The 25227-nt window shown below is 30.9% G+C and overlaps 1 protein-coding gene and 1 pseudogene across 1 annotated transcript; one reads left to right on the top strand and one right to left on the bottom strand.

The window, feature by feature from the left end:
• Positions 1 to 1712: 1712 nt before the first annotated feature.
• On the bottom strand, positions 1713 to 21664 carry LOC148622139 (WD repeat domain 54-like). Its single transcript, XM_088571740.1, has 8 exons — positions 21377 to 21664; positions 11791 to 11853; positions 8619 to 8691; positions 7391 to 7447; positions 7009 to 7086; positions 5560 to 5695; positions 4085 to 4313; positions 1713 to 2956 (listed from the first exon to the last, which is right to left on the bottom strand). Exons 1-8 carry the CDS (start codon positions 21608 to 21610, stop codon positions 2825 to 2827), a joined length of 1002 nt encoding a protein of 333 aa, XP_088427866.1. The 5' UTR covers positions 21611 to 21664; the 3' UTR covers positions 1713 to 2824.
• Positions 17462 to 18451, top strand: LOC148622140 (uncharacterized; annotated as a pseudogene).
• Positions 21665 to 25227: the final 3563 nt, after the last annotated feature.

Below are 25227 nucleotides of genomic sequence, written 5' to 3'. Positions count from 1 at the left end.
TTTATATAATCTATGCTTCATATTCACATTGTGTTTAGGAGGTCAAAGGTGTATGTTATCAAATGGAAGAATAGGGTTTCAATTTATTGAGCATAACTCACTGTTTTCCACGTTGCATTAAGTTTAGCACAATACAAAAAAACCCATAGATTTGGCGGACTGCCATAACGTACGAAAAAAAAAGCTCCTCCAAGAAGAGGTCAGAAACGAAAGTGCGTTTTGTTCAGTTAACAGTCGACACACGGTCTAAAACGGTCACTTAAATGTTGTTGTATTTAGTGAAGTATACTACTTCCATGATTCTGAAAGGCATAAATATTACTCCTCACGTACACCATCAACTACTGTGTGGTAAATTTAATAAGGAAATATGTTCCAATTCCTGTTCTCCATTATGATCTGTATAAGGTGCATTGGTAGAGTCTTATTATACCATACGATTTCTGAATGTCAAAACAAACAAACAAACAAATAAACAAACAAAAACATCAAATCAAAATACCAGACAGAAAAAAAAAGTATTATCTTTAAAAAAAAAAGATAGCCGATGCATATTCTCGTTTTGTTAATACCAAAATCTGATTACGACTGTGTGATCACTGTGCTATGTTTTGTATTTCAATTATCAATTGGTTCAACAAAAAAACTATTTCAATTATTCCGTATATAAAAGGTTCTTCAATATATAAAAAAACTGAAATATCTCGAACACCGATTCCCCCAATGGAGCCTTAAATTTCACGGTTGCTATCACATTTGCTCCACGAAATAAAAGGTTGTAAGCAACGTCAGTTAGGTTGCCATGGTTAAGCATCATGGATGTTACGTGATGTCAAAACAAAGTGCGTCGGAAAAATAAACATTTCCTGGGATAAAAAACAATCAAAAACACTTTACTAACATTAACCTTTCAGAAAAGTTTTTACTGAAAATGATTGTGTTACTTGACTAGTTTGAATTGTGAAAGGGTAACATAAACAGGGTTGGACAAGAAATTATCACAAATAAACTAAAAATAACAATTCGGAAGTAGAATCCTCAAACAAAAGGTAAGAAATGTCTCCAGTTTGAAGACTGTTACACTATATTGGTAGAGTAGATCAACAATATGGCTGAGAGACAAAATGCAACAGTTTGGTAAATAACACAACACATAAGAGTTATATCACGCATTTCTTCTTTAAAGTCGATCAAATTGATCTCAAATTCTTTAAAAAAGATGCTATATAGAGAATGGCTGAATCATACATATAAAAAAATATATTAACTTTAAAAACTTGTGTGAAATTAAGTACAAAATGTGTCTAGCTATTTCGTTTTTCTTTGGAACAAGGTTTATCAAATATCTGAACCTCATAGTGTACAGATACTGAATGGATGGACATGTGTAGAGTTTGTTCTGGTCTACTGAGCAGGTAGTTTTATGTGTGCTATCCATTTTCGAGTTTACTGAATAAATGTTAGTTTGAAGATTTTTGAATTTGTGGATTTGACAAAAAGTCTTTTCTTTGGGAACCAATTCGTGGTTTACCATAACCACAAAAATTCAAGAAAAACACTCCACAGACAATAACACTTTCACAGTATTTAAAGTCATCATGTTGAATTACAACAATGAAACAGGAACAAATCTATAACCTTGAAGAGATAGTTAATATTGTTATACTGCTTGAGTAAATTCAACTTAACTCATATAACAACAAAACTCTACATAAAAATAAATATCTTTTATTCATGAGAAAAGCAATAAAATTGGACGGAACATACAAAAATTTAATAATTATCAAGTTACTTGTAAAAAAACGTTTTGCACGATCAATGGTTTATAGTAGGAATCATATCATAAAAGGTTACTTATTCGTTATATCTGTGTAAAATAACTACACACTGTGCTTAGGTTCAAATATAGCATAAATAAGTACTGCTATGGGCCTATACAAAATATGCACTGTTAACAATATGCTATGGGTCTATACAAAATATGCGCTGTTAACAAAAAAAAAATATTCTACAATATATATTCTTAAAGTACTGGATCACCAATCATCAGTCCATAAGTATTTTTCTTTATAATATTTAGTACCTACATTGTACAAGATTGTTCAATAATATTTTTCACTTGCCTATCACACATTAACAAAGGGAATAAATGATGATACCATTATTTATCATCAACATGCTTGCTTTACAAAGATCTGCATAATAATTCTAAAGTTGCTCAAAATAAGCTTAAAAGCAGCAGTGTCAAAATAACTTTCGTTTTTACACTTTAAAACTTCAAAGCACTGAAACAATGTCTAGAGATTCATACATGATACTATGCACATGAAATATAAACAAAAACAATCATTCAAAACAACCACAGAGCATACATAAAATAGATATCAATAACAACCAACTCGGTGTTCTTGATGAACAAGGATATGTAATTAGACCTGTTTTTTTTATAAATTATCACAATAATGTTCGTCAGTCTGTATAACTCGACACTGTCCAAACTTTGTATGTTATTTTTGGAGAAAAAAAATATGATTAAGATTCTTCTACAATTAGAATGAAGCATAAAAAAATTTCAACAAAGAGAAACGGTTTATTATTGTAAAAATCAAATAGTTTTCTTCATAAACAAGAGTTGTTGTAAATTAAGGAGAGAAGTGATAAGAGATTCTCTTTCAGGCCTTCATTCTTCAATGTAGCTTAGTCTGATTTTCAAGCACAATAAATAACAAAATTTAGAAGGTTTTAAAAATGACCTGTTTCTAAGTTGAACCCATTCTTTAAAAAAAGTACATACATTTTTATAATGAGTATAATTGCACATTGATTAATTCTGAATAAAGAATGAAATTTCTGAATTGTCATAACCTGTGACACAGAAACCCCGTCCTCCTTTCTGTATAAATTGTCCTCCTACTAGCTGTAAATCTGTTACTGACTCACTATACTTGTACTCAATCTACAGAACACAACAGAAATACAAATAATATGAGGAATTACCATAAATATGGTTTATTCAATACATGTATAAAAGAAATTATAGCGGATGCGATCCATATAATACAGGAAGCAGATACACAGTAGTATCAAAATTTCTTATGTCAATGGTGAAGAGAATGAAGAAATCTGGACTTTTGTAAAGATACTACAAATGTACATGAATGACCATGATGGCCATATGAGGTACAGATCAATCTGTTCTTTTCTAAACTTTACTAATTCTTAGCAAGGAAGTTGCACAATATTTGTTGATGGTACATTATCTATTTCTTCTGTATTCTTTACATTATTTTTAGCCAATCTGAACATTAATGAAGTAAGGAGGATTCTCCATAACATCAACAACTTACTGCTGTTTATCAAAGAAGGAAAACTACCAAATAGGGTTATAGTGCTATAGGATAAAAAAAAAAAAGTTTATAGTCCCAAAGAATATGTTAGAAAGTAGGGAGGCAATTATAAATATAAAGTCTTAAATTCTGATTAAAATAATGCAACCGGCTATTTACAAAAAAAATTAGGTTCAGGGTTTTAAAGCCATTTTTCATGAAAACCAATGAGGTAGCATGTGTTTCTTTTAGCTTTCTATTTCTAAAAAAAGTGAATATACTTTTTGTATAGCTCATTAGGAGAAAAATCACAAGACAGATGCTTTTCAGTATATATTTCATTGATGTAGAGATATAAATGGATAAAAAGCACTATCAAGATAGACAAGGAGGGACTTGAAAACCAAAACATAATTTTGGTTGGCAACATTGCTGAGGTGAATTTCCCAGTTCAAAGGGAGAACACTGCAAATCAAATAAATCTTAGCACTATTTCTATTATTATTATGTGCAATGAAAGATTTCAGGTAAATGAGTATGTTTAAATTTCTAAGTATTATGGCAAATAATCCAAGACAGGTCTTCAAAAATTAGAAATAATGATAAACACAGCACAACTTATAAGCAAAACCTCCTTGAAGATCTTTTCAGACTTTTTTCTTTAAAGAAATTAAACCTGACAGTTTCATTCCAAACATCATTAATATCATATCTCAATTTAAATACTTGAAATTGAAAATGAACATATATTTACAAACCTCTGGTAAATTTCCTTCTTTTAACTGCCAAACTTTAGCAAATGTATCTTCACTAACTGATAAAACTCTGCCAGTTTCTGGAGCTATGTCTATTGCATTTACCCATCTGGCATGAGCATTTACTGTAGCTGATAACTTAGCTGTCTTAGCACAGTAAAGTCTCAACTGGCCATCACCATAGCCTCCAACTAAAATGTCACGCCACAGTCCTAAACTACTACAGGGAATTCTGTTACATAAATATAATACCTGATTAACACAGTGGCCATATCAATATGCATACATGTGTTACTCAGTAAATGAACCACATATGCTCTTAATACTAAATTAACATTGGTTGAAAATTTAAATTCTAGATTTGAAAAATTTGAGGAATCCATTTAAGGGATGACTGATATATATTTTCCCCATCTATGTCAAAATAACTCAATCATGTGGAGCACATTATGTAACTTGTGCACCAATTTATATTTGTTTGCAACACAACCATTAAGATATACCCTTTCTTTTATTTAATATTACTCTAATCAAAATAATGTTAACCTTAAAGTGCAACAGAAAATGATTTGTTTAAAATATGTAGCACTATGACTAAAATTAACACAAAAACTGGTCTTACAAAATCTAACAGGTGGAAACCTAAAAATATGAATTAAATTAACATTGGAAAGGACAGATAACTCTGTAAAAATAATGCTACTTGTCAAACTTATGTTCCCTTTTTTTTTCAATTTCATGTAAGGTATGAAATGGCAGATGTGTTTTTCCCTTATTTACTACATTCAAAATAACAGTGTACATGATAAGAAACAACTTGAATTGGGATAGGTATATTTATTTTTCTTTTTAAATTTTTAATCGCAGAAAATGCTTAATATTTTCAGGCACATCCATCATCTTGAATTTTTTATAAAATATATTTGTATTGTTTATTTTTGCAAGATATTTATCAAAATATTTGCCTTAGTTAAAAGAGCCTTTTAACCACAAAGACTAAAATATTTACTTCATAATAACATCAAAATTGGAATTCTTGAACTTATTTATCTAAAAAAAAAATGGACACATGGTTTACTATTTAGATTCTAAATCTCAGTTGTTGCTTGTTAATTTATATGATAACTCTTTTTAAGTTAACTAAATTTAGTTAGACTTTTTTCTGTTCTTATTTTGGATATGCTATAGCTTAGAACTTCAATATTGTCTTATTACAATTTGTTTAGATTTATTGCAAGATTTTGCTAGATTGACTTTTCAAAATTCAACAAGTAGATCATAAAAATAGATTGATGACATCAGTCACAAAACTAAATTTGGTCTATGAGATGATAGACAATTTTTTTTATCCAATCAGAAATCAAGCTACTTCTAAAATTAAAATATTATAATTCAAACTCAAAAAAAGAATTTTCAAACTGAGAAAAGACAGAGATACAAACTAAGCTGTTTTCAATTAAAGTTAAGGTAATACTTACCCTTTACCTGTGATTGATAATGTCTGTTTTAATGCTCCGCCAGACTGCAGTGACCATATAAATATATTACCCTGTTCATCACTACTGACTAGTTTATTATCATCTGATGTTAAATCACATATGGGGTACTTATGACCTATAAAATGACCAAAAACTGTTTTGTAAAAAAGACAAAACAATAACAACAATAAAACAAATAGGCATTTACTAGTACATGAATTGTGAAATCAGTATCAAGTTAACAAGTTATTTTTTTTTTATTTTACATTGACAAAATTAAAAGGACAAATAGTGGAATGGTAGAAGGAAATGAGGAAATTTAACACTAAAGAGAGAATTCACCCACTTTTAATTATGCCAGATTTCCTTATCACTCATGGGCAAAGGATGAATATCATAATTTTATTATTTAATTCATGCTACATACAATGCTTCAGTTAAAAGTTTTATTCAAACTATTGATGCTATGAGATTTACTGTAAATAATCTGACATGTGCAAGTTCACAATACACTAGTGGAGCAAACAGAAATGTATATATGTCACATGGGAAAGTCTTACCTATGACAACTTTTTAACAATGATTTTTTAAGAGATCTGTTATAAACACTTTGTTCATATGAAAACTGATGATGAGTTAAAGTTACAACTACCCAGACCTGTGCGATCAACTGTTGCCCTGTTAGGCAGCAGATTTCTGCCGTTGCAGAAGACTGGACTATATGGCCAAACATGATTACCAGTCAAAGAATGATTTTGTTAACATTGCCCCATGAATGAGACACTTTATGATGGTATGCCCTTTACATGATGATATCAGATTTAATCTTTTAGAAAGGACCAAACCTGTTATTGTTATTTTCATTTGTTTGATAATGACAGTAAATTAATTAAATTGATGTAACTTGATGAAATTCAGCCTTTCTTGGGTCATTCATTTTTTAACTCATTTCAAAGGCTTATTTTAATTTAACGTAATGATAAGTTTGGGAATTTTGAATACTTTACAATCAGTCTCTTTTAAATGATATGATAATCTGTTCTAGAAATTCAATATGATCAATGAGGTTTTTACTTTTTTAATAAATAGTTTTTGAAACTTTGAAATGTTTACGTCTATTTCAAATGACAGGATAATATAAGACTGATAATTTGTTCGAGAATTTCATTGGGTTTTTCTAGTATTTTATTAATGATTATAAAGTTGTTTGTACATAATTGTCTCTTAAGTCTACTCAAGCTGGATATTTGATCTGTAAAATTTGGTGTTGTTGTAATATATGTATATTATCTATATAAAATCAAATATGTGACATTTTAATACAATATTTTATTATAATTAATTTATATATATATAGATGTATATACAACGTCTCAGAATGTGACGACTCTATTCGCTACACTGCTCCATCGGATCAAATTTATATATATCACATGGGTAAATTCTTACCTACTAAACTTTCTTTTAACATAATATTGGTTCCTTTAGATGGAACATTGAACACATGGATCTCTCCTATTTGGGTTCCTGTAGTATGTATAATAAAGCGATCAATTAAAACTCCAAAAAAATTCAGTAATTATATATTTATATAACAGACTGTGCAAGACTTTATTTGACATAGAGTACCGGTATATATTGGCCCTATGCGGAAAGTGACAACAACTACATTCTTTAATTTTTTTTTTTAAATTTTGTTCTTCAAATAATATTCATTCAAATTTGTGAGTGGTTTATTCTTTCTGTCACTGGCAATATATGTTCATACAATATAACTCATCAAAAAATATAACCTAGTTTAGACATACATTTGTACGAAATAAATACTGACCAACACAAATGAAATTTTCTCCAACACCAGCTATACCTCGGCCAAAATTTGTTTGATCTACAAAAAAACAGGAACATTTTTTTATTTTAATTTCACTTCAACAGTTAAACAGAAGTTATAGAAAACTTTGAGTAAAAAAAAAATTATTTTAATTCTGACTTTCACTATTTTATTGATGTAAGTAATGTTTCTAATTTTTGAACAGGTTATTGAGTATAACATGTTCAAAAATTAGAAATATTCCTTATTATTTAACTTCTAAAGGTTGATAGTTAAAATATTAATAACTGACTCATAATAAAAATGTTATTTTGTTTGGGCTGAGTGTAGACCAATCAACATGAATGATGTGAAATTGCCATGTCAGGTTAAACAAAATAATCTGGTTTGCTCAAAGAGAACCAACAAATCTGAAAGCGTGAAACAAATAAAATTAAATTATACATGGCTGCATTCTCTAAATGTTTAAATGGGTTAGCTCCATCTTATTTAGCTAATAAAATAAAATTTATTTCTGAAGAAAATCCATACCATTCAAGAAATGCCATAAACAATGCTCTTTTCATTCCTAAACCTAAGTCAGAACTATTCAGTCATACTTTACAGTCTCATTGAAATACCCTCCCACATGAAATAAGAAGTGTAAAACGAATAAGTAATTTTAAGCAGAAATAAAAAATCTTCTTAATGGAGCAACAGGCAAAAGAATAATCCAAATGTATTTACATGTACTATAACGTAAAATGATAACTTTGTTGCCATGCATATATGTACTAGTACTCATTTTGTGGCATTAAAATTAACCTTATATTTTTGTTTTTGTATGAGGGTCTTATGGAAGATTAGTTGTAAACTAACTGTGTAACCCTCTTGAAATAAATTATTATTATTATTATCATTATTGAAGAAAATTAATGGTACCAGAATAGTTCAGATGTAAATCATTTCATGGAGCACTACTGAATATTTTTCTGGACTTTTCAGAAATCTAAATGGTCAAGATAGAGAGGCCCAATGTCATTTACTCATTTTTCAATGATCAATCAGTAAATCTAATAAGTAATCCCCTTGACTTAAAAAAAAGATTGAAACCATCAAGTTAATTTACATGCTTAACTTTCATGGAATCTTGGAGCATTGTATACATTTTTTTCTATTGGGGTCATCATGTTTTTTTAGAAATTTAAAAACATAAAAGATACAAAACCAAGTACATACATGTACATACCTTGTGCATCAGAACTACTTGGGTCCCCTAATGCATGCCAATAAATCATAGCTGAACCATCTGTCTCAAACATCTGTAAATATATTCATATGAAATACATTTTGTAGTTCAAAATAATCCCATTGATTGGATAGAATTTGTTTTTAATGGAGCTTTTTGTACTCAATTACATTTAACATTATTGATAAAGCATTGTTATCTTGTTTTATTATACTTCATGTCAATTTGCTGAATTCTGATTGGTTTAATATGACAGTAAACGTTTACTTTATCACATGTCTCAGTGCTTTTGTCTTTTAAGTAATAACATTAAAAATAACAACAAAAAAATGGAAAAAAGAACAATTACTCGGAAAAAAAGACAATTACTCCAACATGGTGAAACAAATTTACATAAAATTTTGACCATAGATACATGTAGATCTCATCATGATGAGCAGTTATACCCCATCAGAATTTGCTATACCTAATGGTTTTTTGAGATATTCGCAAAAAAGAGGTTCCCAGGAGCCTGAATCACTCATCTGGTTAAAGTTAGTCTTTCAAGGGCAATAAATTTAACAAGGAGTTGTTCAACAATTTTGACTCAAGAAGACTTTGGTAGGACTATCATAAGGATAATTTCAGTGCTAAAAAGTGTCATTCTTTTATAGTTTTAAAGATATTGGCTGAAAACTGAAAAAAAAACCTGTCATTATTCATCTTTTAAGGGCAATAACTCTTACAGGAGTCACCTGACAACTTTGATCCCTACAACTTTTGAAGGCCTTATAATAAGGGTCATTTCAGCTATAGAAATAATTTTGCTAAACCTAACGGTTTTGGAGATATATGTGAAAAACTACTGTCTGACCCCTATGTTCTATTTTTAGCAACAGCAGTCATGTTTTTGGCAAGACAAAAAATCCTCATGCACAGATTATAAAAGATGTACTAAATAACATTTATTTAAATTTTGTTTCAATCCATCCAGAAGTTTTGGAGGAATAGATTTTCACAGTCGGAAATGTAAAATTCGTGGGGAAAAAAAATTCAGGACCCATAAATCATTCATTCATCAACGAATCTGTCTGAAAATTATGGCGTAGGTCCATCCAATCATGCTGAACAATGTTACCCCATGCCAAATATCAGATTAACCCAACTGTTTTGAGTTATGTGCACAAATCTGCACATTTGGCAGCCATGTTTTTTGCCAGATCAAAAATCCCCACGCACAGTTACTTAAAGATGTTCTACATAACATTAATACTAAGTTTTGTATCAGCCTATCCAGTAGTTTCAGAGGAGAGGATTTTTAAAATTGGAAATGTAAAATTCAGGAAAAATATCCATTTCAGGACCCATAAATTATTCATTCGTCAACAGATTTTTCTGAAACTTTTGGTATAAGTCCATCCCATCATGCTGAACAGTTTTAACCCACCAGAATTTAGCTAAACCCAACTGTTTTTATGTTTTTTGCAAAATTCTGCAATATGACCCCTATAGTTTATTTTTAGTAATGGCAGCTCTGTTTTTTTGCCAGATAAAAAATTCCCACATATGGATGTTTAAAATACCCTTTGGAAAATTCATACAAGTTTGGTTACAATCTGTTCAGTAGTTTCAGAGAGAAGATGTTTGAAAAAGTTTATGGATGACGACAACTACGGACGATGTACACAGTGTACTTTTGGCCAGGTGAGCTAAAAAGGAAAACATCCAAAACTGATTGTTAGGGTTTAGTTTGGAAAAGAATGACAATATAATATAATAAATAACACATAACTTACAGGATGTTGGAGAATTTGTAACCCCTTGAAAATACAGTCACCCTCGACAATACCTTGGGGTGACAACAATTTTCTTGCAGTAACAAACTGCTCTATCACCCTCTTAACTACACTGTATATGTTATTTATATGCTATCACAGCTATCTCTACAAATAGGAATATGCGAGACTTCCTACATCACATGATGTGCATCTGCGTTCAAACAATCACATCCTAAATACATACATTACTTCCGATATAAAGATTTTGAGCCATTCATGTTTTGACACAAGATCTACATATATAGGAACGTTGCTGCCATATTATATTGTTTTTTGTTTGTGTAAATATTCATTAAGCATTTTAGTTTATAATTGTCCGACTAAGAAGTACAGCATGCATCAAATGAAGTTTTTCACAAATGCTGATTAAAATGTAATATAATTGTTGGTTTAATGCATATGATTACATCATTTTATTAGGTAAGGTGGAATATGTAATAAAATTTAGGCTATCATACACCTATTTCAAAATAAATTGTAGCATGGGTTTTCAGAAGTGTGAAAATACTTATATCTGCTCTAGAAAACCATGAAAGTGAATTATAAGTTGTTGTCATCTTTAAAAGAGGAATGTTAAGTTTTCTTTACTTATATTAATAATGAAGTTTTACTGGAATGACACTGAAAAATCTACTTACTTATGTACCTTAAAAATGTCTTTCTTTTTGTTGTTTTTTATCAAAACAAAACATGTATTTATGTATTTATAACATAACTTTAATTCAAAAGTACTTGTGCAATAGCTCCAAATTATATAACACAAGCACAATGTTCATTTTTGAATTGATTAAAAATCACTTTTTGAAATTATGTTCAAATCCTAGCTAAAAAAGTGCAGAAACATATTAATGAAATAACAAACCATATGCTGTATTTCAGATTTAGAAAAAACCTGAACTCCCAAAAAATTGAATGGATTGAATAGTCTGGATGGAGCTGTTTGATCATTTAGGAAACATCAACAGTGTTCTCTTTGTGAATTTTCAATAGAGTAACTCTTAAATTTTCCCTTAAAATTAAAGCATTGCAATATATCTAAAATTATTTAAGGAATAACTGTTATATTTTTTGGAATATGAAGAAATAACCTCAATCATGTGGTGCACACTAAATAAACTACATAGCAGGTTATTTTCAAGTGTGCACCACAGGCACTGAGGTCATTTCAAATAGACAGACTTAATTTTAGTTTTCAAAATTCAATGAATAAATTATTAAAAAAGTTTGATGATGTCACAGACAAATATATGGTCAATGAGATGATTGACAAAATTTTTTATCCAATCACAGAGCCTGTTAGTTCTGAAATTAAATTATTTGCTGATATTCTGATTGAACTTATTATTCTTAATTACCTGTATTCCTCTCAAAGATGTAAGGACAAGGACTGTTCTACATGGTAAATTTATCCATTTTGCCTGAAAAAATGCAATTATTCCTTATAATATAAATCATTCCATATCATTTCCAATTTATATTCATCTTCAGCACAAATGTACACAGGACATAAAAATAAATGAACAATGCAAAGCAAGTAAAACTATTAACAAAATTGAAGGCATTAACTGAGTGAAATTCAGTATCCTTCCCTCATTGATTTAGGTTGTGATAGCCAGTAACAGAGCTCAACAGCAATCCATGAGTGTTAGAATAACTTTCTTGAGATGGCCTCCAGTGATATTTACCAACAAAACTGAATTTGGTTCAGTAATCTGAAAGAGAAGTTATGCAGCAAGAAAATAAGAAACTGACACTTATTAGAATCAATAAATGAAAGTGAATTAGGTTGATTTTTATCATTGAAATTATACCAAGCATTGCATGTGAGGCTGGTAATAGATGTTCAGTCAAACCAGTATCAGAGAGGACCACAGACCACAAACCACAGAAATGGGTCAGAGAAGTGAATTCACAGTAAAAGTAGCATTTAAATTAATTTAAAATTAAAATATGCAATATAAAAACAAAGAAAATATTAAAATTAAAATTAAACAAATTATTTACAGTACTGTATCAGGATCTGGTATGCTGAATTATTTTTTTTAAATGAACAACTGTTTACCTATCCTATCTCAACCTTTTCAGCTATCGTCCCTTTTTTCAATGTTTTTACATATGTAAGAAAAAGTTATGTGTAAGTGTGATGCTCGGTTGTAAGCTGTGCCTAACTCATATTATACTCTTCATCAATGCATTCCTTTTCATCATACAATTCTTGGACAGCCGTGTTTTTTTAAAGTTTGGGAAAGTTGGATGTACTTAAACGTCTTTCTCCACTCTTTCACAGTTTCACTACCTTTTTTGTTGCTCTAATAGTGTTATTCAATTCAAAGCACAGCTTTTCTAAGATAGAAAAGGCAATAATTTTTGGAATTTAAATAAATAAATCTGTCAGTTGTGTCAAATTCATGTGCATTTGATTATGTCACAGGTTATATATGTGTAAAACATTCTTGCCATTTGTGACGAAATGTTACATGTGATTGCTTCTGAAATTTGCACAAATTAAGAACCAAGCCTAATAAAAGAACAGCGTTCCAATGTTCCTCACTAAAAAAAAGTGAGGAAAACTTTCAATTCACTGAAATTTTCTAAGTCCAAGGGTCATAACTTCCATACAAATCAATCAACCCTAACCAAAGTTGAACTTGATCTGTAACTTCTCATAGTAAGACTACATACAAAATTTAAATCAGTTGGTGAAAGCATTACAAAAAAAAGTGTGGAAAACTGTAAATTCACTGAAATTTTCTAAGTCCAAGGGCCATAACTTCCGTAAAAATCATTCAACCCTAACAAAAGTCAAACTTAATGTAACTCTTCATAATAAGGCCACATACCAAAAACAAACTTATTTGGTAAAAGCATCACCCAAAAAATTGTGGAAAACATGGACGGATGGGCGGACAGACGGATGGACGCTGGGTATTTCCATGTCCCCTCGTGACAGGCCGCAGGGGACGAAAACTAACAAGAGGTTCTGAGGAGCCTGAATCACCCACTTGGTTAAATTTTTGCCTTTCAAGGGCAATAACTGACAAAGAGTTGTCCGACAATTTTGAATCAAGAAGACTTTGGTAGGACTTATCATAAGGATCATTTCATCAATTGAAAGATTCTTTCTATTGTTTATAGTTTTCAAGATATTGGCTGCAAACTGCTAAAACATCATTTTTCACCTTCTGAGGGCAATAACTCTATTAAGGAAATATCCATCATCCATTATTCAATGCATGCTTTTGTAGGCCTTGTAATTACATGTAGGATCATTTCGACAATTGAAAGAATTTGGATAAACCTAATGGTTTTAGAGATATATGAGAAAAACTTCAGACTGACCCTTATGTTCCAATTTTAGTAACAACTGCCATGTTTTTTGATGGATAAAAAAATCTCCACATAAGATCTATGCAGAATACCCTAGGCAATAAAGAGGGCAATTACTCCAATCTGGCTTAACGGATTAAAATGAAAATTTGACTAAAGATAGATCTCATCATGTTGAACACTTCTACCTAAATTACCTAGTATTAAATTTGGTTCCAATTGGATAAGTAGTTTAGAGAAGATTTTTTAAACAAAAAACAATCAAAAGAGCAAAAAAAAAAAACATAAAAAAAGTCAATAACTCCAACATGGCTTAACAGATTAAAACAAAAATATATCTTGACATAGATCTCATCATGCTGAACACTTCAACCCTTGTCAGAATTTGGCTAAACCTGATGGTTTTAAGATATACCAGTATGCAAAAAACTTTTATGTTCTAGTTTAGTACCCACATTAGTTCTATGCAAAATATCCTAACAAACATACATACCAAATTAGGTTCTCATTAGTCTAGTAGCTTCAGAGACAAAGACAACAACGATAGACGCCAAGAGCTGAAAAGGGTATAGCTGGAGCTTCTCATGAGAGTCAAAATGAACATTCACAAATGTTGTTAAAAGTTCATGGTGCTCAGTTTTAAATTATGTCTACTAAATATTACTGTTATGAGACAGATGCACCCAAAATAAATATGAGTGCAGTCAGTGCATGTAAATCCTAGTTCAATGATAGTGGACATAAAGTAGCTGAGGGATCCAAGGATTTTTTTAACAGACCCCAAAAATATTTAGTTAAAATTCATTAGCAAATTTTATGTACACATATATACAGCCATAAAAAAATTGGTTAGGTGGAGATACATCATTTATATAACACAGCTGAGTTAAAATATGGAGCAGGGTTGGCAAAGTATTGACCACCAAGGTTTTCCCTCTTTGGAAAACCCAGTTTTATCTTAGCTGGGTAATAAAATACTCCCTAAAATGGTCAATATTTTTTTCATTTAAATTATTTTTACCATTCTAGGATTTTATTGTCATAATTTTATTACACAAATGTAGCTAAATACACAGAAACATTTATTGCAAGTAGTTCACCAACTTTGTCTTTTCCTTTCCACAATCTATAACAGAATACAAATTTTGCACTAACAAATATTCCAATGTTTGCCTAATTTGTAAATTCAATAATGTCTTTAATTTTTCATGTATTGTAAATATTAATTGCTAATCAATTTTTTTTTTATAAAATCACCCCTTTGGGAAAATGTCTGGCATATTTGTATACTACTGAATCTCATCTTACAAACAATAATATTATAGATATAGAGAACTATAAATGGTTTGGTAATAATCATAACCAAACTTACACTCGAGCAAAAACCGGTTCTGGGGGGTGTGGGCCTCCTCGTCAAAGACAAGTAGTAAATGTGATGAACATCAGCATTGTAGACACAACAGCTGATGGTACAATATGGGTCAAGATTACAGAAAACACACCAAGCGACATTTAATTTTACATGTGTGTAACCTATCTTCTGACTGAATTCTCAGCAAGGTCTACAGATGTTCATGAATTTTTGCATTCATTGATGTCACAAATGTATTTAATTCCAAATGAAAATCCATTCTATATATGTGGTGATTTCAACAGTCGGATTGGAAAAATGGAAGATTTTATTCCTGGTGTCGATGAATTACCAGAATGAGAAGTTATTGATTCCAAATTAAATAGTTATGGGGAAATATTCTGTGAAATTTTGTCAATTGTAAATTGTTGTGTGTTGCATGGAAGAAATAGCTTGAATAATGATTTCACATATGCATCGACACGCTGTTTATCAGTTGTCGATTATTGTGTATTACCATTTGACAATTTAAATAGTTATACAAATTTTGAAGTAATTAGAGCTAGTGAATTAGCCAACAAAAGTATTATTGCAGGGTCAATCGAGCCAAGATTCACCCCTGATCATTCTGTGTTAAAATGGGAAATGGAAATTGCCTTATGTGAAAAAAAAATAAATAGAAAATGTGCATAAGAATAAAAATGTTCAAAAGCGAGTGATTTATAATGTGAAAAACATACCAAATAGTTGGTTACAAGATGAAAATGTTATTAGTCAAATAAATTCATGTATTGTAAATATTGAAAATAGTAATGGTAATCAAATTGATCTAGATAATGTTTATAATGAATTATAAATATCATGCAAACTGAGATGAAATGCAAGTTAGAACAGAAAACAAAACTTTTAGACAGTTGTAACAATAAACGATGACGATTTAAGAAGCCATGTGGTCAGATGAATTAACTTTAAAATTGAACGAGACGTGCCTTGCAGATAGACAGTATATGAGTTATACTGTTGGTGGTAATAAAACTGTGCTACAAACTCTATTTTTGAATAAAAGAAAGGACTTTGATAAACTTGTACAACAGAGGAAACATATCTACTGGCTTGAATGCCAAGATGATCTATTAAATATGAACAATAAGGACTCTAAACAATTTTGGAGAAAAATTGGTAATATTAGTATTGGCAATGAAAGACAGTTCTCCATTCCCAATGAAGATGTATTGCCGGATGGTACTATTACAAACAACATGGACTCTGTATTAAATATATGGAAAAATTGTTTTTGTAATTTACTTAATCAAAATCCAACAATGAATTAACTACAAATGTGTATTTGAATGTTGAAAGTAATATAGTATGTGATTTTCTAGACAAAACAATTATTTTTGAAGAAGTTTTTAATGTTGTCATGAGTGCCAAAAATGGTAAAAGTGCTGGTATAGATTTAATTCAAGCTGAATTATGTAAAAATTATACAGTTATTAACATTTTAAGAAAATTGTTTGATTTGTGTTTTAAAATTCCAAAAATTTGGAATCAAGGTTTTATTACTCCTATTCCTAAATGTTCTAGCTCAGATCCAAGAGATCCTTTGTCATATAGAGGTATTACATTAGCACCATGTACATGCAAACTTTATTGTAGTGTATTGAATAATAGATTGGTAAAATGGTTATAAGAAAGGGAAATAATCAATGATGAATAAAATGGTTTTGTTAATGTCATGTGTCCACTTTAACATCAATTATTGAAACTAAAAAAAATGTAAATTGTCAACTTTTGTTTCATTTATAGATTTAAAAAACGCACATGATTCCATAGATAGATCATTATTGTTTAATAAATAAAATGATTTGGGTTTAAGTACTAAGTTTATGTTTGCCTTGAAAGCCATTTATTCAAATGTGGAGTGTTGTGTTCATTTGAATGGCAATACTACTGATTGGTTTAATGTAAAGACTGGTTTGAAACAGGGCTGTGTTTTGTAAAATGTAATGTTTAATGTTTTCATTAATAATTTAATTACTGATGTAAAAGAATTAGATATTGGTATAGATATTGAAGGTCAAAAGGTTGATATTTTGTTATATGCAGTTGAGTTAATTCTTATGTCAGAAAATGGAGAAGATATGCAAAAACTGCTATATGTTGTAAATGTATGGTGTAATAGTAATTGCTTGAATATTAATTTTAGTAAATCCAAAATGATTCAATTAAGAAATCAATCAATACCAAGATCTGAATGTACTTTCCAGATCAATGGTGAAAATATAGAATATGTATCAAGTTATCAATATTTGGGACTGGTTTTAAATGAATTTTTAGATTATAATGTAATGGCCAAAGCAGTGGCTAAATCTGCCAGTCGAGCACTAGGTTTACTTATTGTAAAATGTAAAACTTATGACAGTTTCCAACACAATATTTTCACTAAACTATCTGACACTCTAGTTGGGTCAGTAATTATGGCTCAGCGATTTGGGGCACGGAATAGTTCTCCTGTATTTCAGCAGTTCAGAACCGAGCCACAAGATTTTATATGGGGGTTGGAAAATACATCCCTAATGATGCAGTAGCTGGTGATAGGGGTCTGAAGCCCTCATACGTTTGACAATGGGTTAACGTTTTTAGACACTGGTCTAGATGTAGTAAAATGGATGTAGATAGAATTAATTATAAAGTTTTTAAGTGGTTTATTACAAAAGGCAGTTATAGAATTAAAAACTGGAGTTACCAAGTTATGGAAATGTTAAAATTTTACAATAAGGAACAATTTTGTAATATAGAAGTAAATATACTTGATAAGAGTACCATATGTCAATTAGAGGAAAAAAATGTTAGATAAATATAAAACTGACTGGTGTAACAGAATGAGTCAATATGGCCAAGGTGACAAATTAAGAATAAATAAATTGTTTAAATCTTCATATTTTACTGAACAATATTTGTTGCAAAATATACCTTTACGTTTTCATTGTGCATTTGCAAAATTTAGATGTGGTGTAGCACCTTTGAAGATTGAAACTGGTCGTTACGAAAGGTTAGCATTACAACTGAGACATAATCTTTTGTTTAATTTAAACAAAAGATCATGTCTCAGTTGTAATGATATAGAAGATGAAAAACATGTATTATTAACATGCCCACTGTATGATGACCTAAGACAGTCACTATTTTTAGATATTATTAGCTATAATGAACATTTTTTGCCATTGTCTGATGATGATAAATTTATATTTTTATTTAACAATGAAAATGTATGTAGCTTAGTTGCCAAAACCTGCCATAGTATTTTACTGAGAAGAAATAGTATTTTATATCATTAATATATGATCGTATATATAAATCGTACCTTTTTTTAACTGTATTTAAGATGTATATATTACAATATTCTCAATAGTCTTTCATAATTCTTTTTACAATGGCTCATGCATTTTAATTTGTATGTTTTATCTCTTCTTGTTATCGTGTTTTATATTATGAATGTATGTGGTGAGACTTCAATAAACTATTGAATTGAATTGTATAGATCATAGAGTCAATAAAAGTAAATAATTAGACATTTCCTGACCTGTATAATTATACATGTACAAGTACAATTTAAATTTCCATAAATTGTTAAACAATTAAACAATTGGTCATAACTTCTCATTCTAAATGTTGACATCATACATTTTATTAGGTTTTAATATTATTCATCCTGTTATATAAAATGTATAACCAATAACTTACATCTACATATTCATTCAAAAACGTATTCTGAATTGCATCTTTTTATTTAATGTTCCACAGTTCAACCTAATTAAACAGAATGAGAATTCACATGAATTAATTTATTAAAAAAAAAGAACTGTTCAAAATTGTTCAGGTTTTGTTTCAATTTGCATGGCTGTCTATTTGACTTTACTGTGTTGAATGTTCACCAAAATATTTGTTTAAAAAATCAAAATGAAAAGTAACTGTGAAGGAATTCTTAAAATGTTTATATAAAATGTAAATTACAATTGTAACAATAAATGGCAGCTTCATGCATTTAATATCATGTTTTTTGGAATGCCTAAAAGAGAAATCAACAACCTCATTTGGTATAGACTATACTATAGTAATAGATGATCTTCCAAATTTGGAAATAATTCATTAATTCATACTTTTCCCCACTTCCTGTAAAGATTATTCGGGGTAAAATGGCAAATCACTCAATGAAGAGAAATGGAGAAAATCAAACAGGAAATCATTGATTGATTATAAGTAGAAAATGGATATCAAAAGCCAATAGAAAATTTGTTTTGATTGTGATCATTTTGGAAGACCAAAAACATTTTAGACAAAAGTTTTGTTATAAAAGTATGTTTATTTTTGTTTTGTTTTCATCCCGAAATTTTCTACATGCAAGTAGAACGTATTGGAATCTGAAGACTGAATCTGCATTTTATTGTTTACTTACAGGGACTCGGAGCACTGTATTACAAAGCAAAATCTTCTACTAACAGCCTTTCTTAACATTTTAATCATTATTTTTACAAGAGAAAGAATTTTGGCCTTTAATACTTGAATGAATGCAGTGTAAAAGAAAAATTTCCATGCCTTTGAATGGTAGACTCTGACCCAATCTCGCGAAACCATAGAGTCAGGTGACGAGACTTACATACCAAGGTTCTCCATGGCCTCTTTTTGCATGGTGCAGCGCCATGTGTTACTTTCCTTGCACCATGAATTCAAATGAGCGCCACATGTTCATTTGGTGTGCGCCATGTATTCAAATTTGTGTCATGCATTGCAAATTGGTGGTGTATTTTCCAATTACTTTTGTTTATTAATAATCTATACCTGTCATAAATCTATATGATTGGTGAATGTGTTTATTCTAACAGTAATTTCAATGTTTTGATTGGTAACTTAAAGGGGTATAATGTGTCAGGGAGTGAAACATGTGTGTGTAAACATATCTCAAATCAGTCAAATTTACAATTATCACCATTGGCAAAAATCAGTAAGATTCAAATCAGCTGAATGATTTCTATTGTTTTTTTAAATGAACAAAATTAGAAAACTATTCATTTAATAAAATATAGAAAGTACATGTATCAAGAGTTTTATTCAATTTGATAAAGATCGATATGTTTGGGAGAGAGGAAGAGATTTTAATTTATACAACAACGTCTTAATGATCTCAGCAATTATACAACACAAAAATGCAGTTCAATTTGCCTACCTTTTATGAAAATAACAAAAGAATGGGAGGTAACAGCTATAAAATTTCTTACATACACCCTCAGACTATTTTTATTCAATTTAAAACAAATTTATAAAAATCTTTTGGGTTTTGAAGGAGTTTGAATTTTAAATTAGGAGGGAAACTGCCCTCGTAGGTGGGGCTAAGCTGTCATGAGTCAAAACCAAGGCATATGAAAACGTTGATATTACAAATGCAGAGAAAGCTTCACTATTAAACTCCTTATATACACCCTCATATCTTTTCTGATCAATTCAAACAAATTTTATGACCATTGATAGGGTTTGGAAATAGGAGTTTGAATTTTGAAAGAGGAGGGAAGACCAACCCTTGAAGGTGGGGCCAGGTTAAAAACTAGATAAGAGATTAAGGTCTCGAATCGAGGTATTGATCAAAACAAAACACTGAAAAAGTCTGGAGGCAACTTGACGTGGGATATTTAAATTTTTTTCAAACCATATGGGTCAGAATACCTACATTTTTTGTGATGAAATGTTGAAGCGATGGAAATCGTTTGCCATAAACAGGGCATGCTCAGCATCAATGTAATGCACCGTGGGTAATCTTGCTGTATACCACCCCATGCAACATATTTATTATCGTACTATGTATAATCGCACCAGATCCTTACTATAAATAAATCCTTGTGGAGAGTGAGCCATGTTTTCATTTTGATCAATGGAGATCCCTGCATACCCTATTCCGTATTCTTAAGTTGGAATATTGTCTATACCATGTATTACTAAGTAAAGCATAGTAAAAATAGTTCTCCCAGTGTTGCCCACTTGACTGTGTAATACTGATAAAATCTGAGTTTTCTCGGAACCTGATATTAAAATTATCACTTTATTTTTCTATAGTAGTATAGAAGACCTGGTCCAAACCTGAAAAAAAAACATTCTCTAGAGTTACCTTTCTTTGAATAAAGACGATCCTCACACATTGAGGTAGACTTCATTACAGCAACCAATAACTGTTTTAGAAAAATGTGCAAAAATAGCTTTATGTTTTGTATTACCTGAATAACCATCGGTGTGCTCTGTTGAACAGCTGATGGTTCTTTACAGACAACTTGCCGATTTGTAACTGTAGAACCGTCTAAAGTCGACGAAATTACATTAACAACTGATTTATGTACGACTGCATAGTTCATCGACCCTTTCTCTGGACTGATGAAAACTGTCAGGTTATTGGTGAGGGATGACGCACTGCTTTTTAGTGCTAAAGGTTTTTCTTTGCGATACATCGACATTTTCAATAATCCTCACGATTTTCCGGTTGCTCGGTACGCTGCACCTGCGCAAACGAATTTAGATATTATAGTTTTAGAATGAAGACTGTGTGTTTTCCGGATTCCATTTTTAAATCCGTACTGTTACTATATGGTATACTTAAAACATAATTCGTGAAGGGGGTAGATTTGTACTCATTTTAATATGTGTATGGCATTTATATTCATTTATATTATTTAACACCGAGCGAGAGCCAAAATGCCAAACCCATGTTAAAATTAGTAAAAATCTACCCCAGGAAGATATAAATAACGGCTGTTCCGTTTACCCCCCTATGGAAGTTGGATTAAATTTCTTTATTTATGCCATCATATGTGTTAAATGTGTGTATTTGTAAAATTAATTTCAATTAGATAACATCTCAGCCGTTAAATCATCGCTTAAATGTTTTTTTTTGTCTTTTTTAATTAGTGTTTTGTCTCGAAGCGACAGCGAAAGAAAAGAGACAAAGCTGGGGTTGTACCGGCATATGCTGTTTGACGGTATGAGACGTCATATTAGAATACCCAGCTATCTCTGGTAGAAGTCACCAAGCAACACTACAAGGGCAAAATTGGTTAGTTATTTTCCTGTCAAAAAGTCCCGATGAAACACTGAACTTTTATAAAAGTAGACTAATAATTCGGTCAACATACGATCTTCTCTAGCTATACGAAGTTGCCAAAAAAAAAAAGAAACAATGAGGACATTAAACATTGGGACAGACCATTTAATGACATGCTGCACAAACAAAGCAGGTGTGGATTCAAAATTTTGGAAGTTTGGGTTTAATTCCGAATTGTCATTTTCTTTCTTTTTTTTTTGTGCCAAATTTTGGAAAAAAGAAAGACTGAAATATTCGAACAAAAGGGGTTCAAACATCCAGAACCATCTCTCGTGAATCCACAAACGTAAAGAAAAGGAAGATTTTGGTTGAATTAAAATCCTAGAGATCATGGTACCTGAATCCATATTCAAGCCTTCTCTTTCACCATGTAGAACTAAGGCAAGACATAAAAGGGGTCAAATTGACCAATAAAGTGTGATGTCACACCGAAAGTGGGAATAGTCATAAGCCGCTCAAATCGGTACATCCTAGGCGAATCCTGGCAATGTTCGGAATCAATGGACTACATAAAAAAGATAATTTTTTTCATTCCCTATGAAGACACTCTACACGTTGACGTACCGGTTCCCAATAGAATAGGGAAACGCTACCGGACCTTCTTGTGGTCTAGGAGTAGGCCAGAGCGTCAACAGATCTAGAGCATTCCAGCCGTTAGTGGAACATACTCTGACTGAGTTCTTTGGTAAGGTTTCCCGAAGGTAGTTCGAATTTCCTCTGACCCTGCAACCGTTCTCTTTTTTTATTTGGATATTGATATGTCGGGTTGGGACATATCAATGTCAATCATATGGTGTTTACATATCACAATTGGTTCGATTTTCTCGTATTTGTAACGATGTTTCCGATTTTAACGAAAGGAATCTTTATATAACCGAGAAATCACTATATCAAGGTTTTCGATAACACAAGCTCGTAAAAACAATCACGATTTTTTTTCAACCAATACAAAGAATGTATTCTCATATACAGATGTACTTGTGAAGGATTATACGTGCGGGTATCTCTCACCCTTGTTTTACGGTAATATTTTACACAAAACACGGAAAGCTCGATGCTCACTCAATAAGGATAGAACTATTTTGGTATTAATACATAGGGTCTTTACATAAAAATTAAAACACTGTATTTAAAAGCAGTTTTGGCATGACTTGTTTCCTTATGTACCGTGGTTCTTAACCCCGCATAGGAATAATTGGGGTTGATTTTACATACGATGGAGACATAAATTTTTGTAGGTTTTAATTGGTCTGGAGCTGGCATGTCAGTTAATTGCTAGCATAGTCTCTAGTTTGTAATTTCTGTAATATTTACTAGTTTTCAATATCTTTATTTGCGTTGTAACAAGGGACTTAGATTTTTAAACTGATTTTAGTTGTTGTTAGTTGTGTAATATTTTTCCTCATTGGCCAAATTTTAAAGGGGAGGGCTGTGATCACGCAAAAGTACTTTATCCCCGTCGCATTTTTTGCGCCTGTCCCAAGTCAGAAATTTCTGGCCTGTGCATGTATTTTTTCGTTTTCATCTTAAGTTTATTTTTATGTTGTTTGAGTATATAGGAACAACCTTTTCGCTGTACCTGTGTCTAATGTTGTTTTTGGGCCAGCTACAGCCTACCCTGTGGTGTGAGTGCTTCCTCGTCGTTTATTGAAGGCCAATGGGAGGCCTTGGGCTGACATTTTCATCCCGATGGTATTATTGTCTCTTTTGACACATTCACCATACATGTATTATTGGTATACAAACCAAAAAGATTACAACTAAGAAAACCAATTAAAACAAAACTATAAAACAAAACGAAAAGAGATAATAAGAAAATAAAATTCAATCCAATGTAAATAACTTTGAATCGATTTTCAGTTTTGTTAAAACATACTCGTATGGTTCATTCTCTTGACTCCGACAATATAGGTTTTCGAATTAGATGTACACCAGACTATGCCTACTTTATGGGACCTGGGACATCTATATAACGATTACCGGTTACAAGTTGCTGACCAAAAAAAAAATGCAAAACGGTAAAATTCTGAGATTTTTCATATTCAAGTCATTTCAAAATGCATTACTTCTAATCCTTTTTGGGATTCGGCGAGCTGGAGATACTTTTTTTTTGTTTTGATTATGGTCAAAACAAAACATGTCTCCTGCGCCGAATCACAAAAGGGATTAGTCAAAACAAAAAAAATATCTCCAGCGCCGAATCCCAAATGGGATTAGCGTTGCTTCATGTTTTTTTTAGCTTGGCTTGTCAATTTCCTACTTTCATAATATACTTTAATAGCTGTTCAACTTTTTTTTCAATCTTTTCTCTTTTAACGAATTTTATCTTAATAGTTCATTAAATAGTCAATGGATTAGAGTTTTTTTCTATACCACCCTAACGAATAATAATTTTCCGTCTAAATTATGAAATATGCTTTAAACATAAAAGGTTGACGGGTCACTATTTTGATTTGTCGGATCAAGCCTAATCTTGTACCATCATCTCAAAGCACACATAAACTCAATTTGTCAAAAATCTAACTAAGAATTTGATCCTGGTTTAGATATTTAAAGGATAACGATACTTTAATTAATGTTTATTGGAACAGTTTAAAGCTGTGAAGAGCTTGTGGGTGGCCAATGATTGTTTGAACCACTTATCTCTACTGAAATTCAGTATTGGGTAAAAAAGTACGTTGCATGAAATTGCAAAATCAAAGGTCAAGTTTGGCTATGTTGAATTGCTTCGATTTTATGTCCAAAGCGTAACTGAGGTCCTTGCTGTGGTAGTAAAGTAAGTACTTGTAACAAGACAGCTGGCGACACAGCTGCTGCTTCCGAAAGTGCATGAGTTTTCGTGAGAGTATAGTATTTATCCATATATCTTCTTATTTCATAAATTTCATTCTTTCTGATACCATTTATTTTCGACATCAAATTAAGACACAGCTGTTTGTATTTTTTCCATGTGAATGTTTGTCTTAATAGTTA

The sequence above is a fragment of the Perna viridis genome, chromosome 3 (genome assembly GCF_037379345.1).
Source record: "Perna viridis isolate PV_CMFRI_1.1 ecotype Kerala chromosome 3, ASM3737934v1, whole genome shotgun sequence".
Taxonomy (NCBI): Eukaryota; Metazoa; Mollusca; class Bivalvia; order Mytilida; family Mytilidae; genus Perna; species Perna viridis.
This window is presented reverse-complemented; position numbering and strand designations above follow the sequence as displayed.

What these genes read in the sequence shown, in the direction of transcription:
- LOC148622139 (XM_088571740.1), bottom strand. Translation starts at nt 21,610, where the DNA reads ATGTCGATGTATCGCAAAGAAAAACCTTTAGCACTAAAAAGCAGTGCG. An exon ending in CATCTTTGAGAGGAATACAG is followed by an intron (nt 8,692 to 11,790) that starts GTAATTAAGAAT and finishes ATATATTTACAG; the next exon opens with ATGTTTGAGACAGATGGTTC. An exon ending in AAGTAGTTCTGATGCACAAG is followed by an intron (nt 7,448 to 8,618) that starts GTATGTACATGT and finishes GTTTTTTTGTAG; the next exon opens with ATCAAACAAATTTTGGCCGA.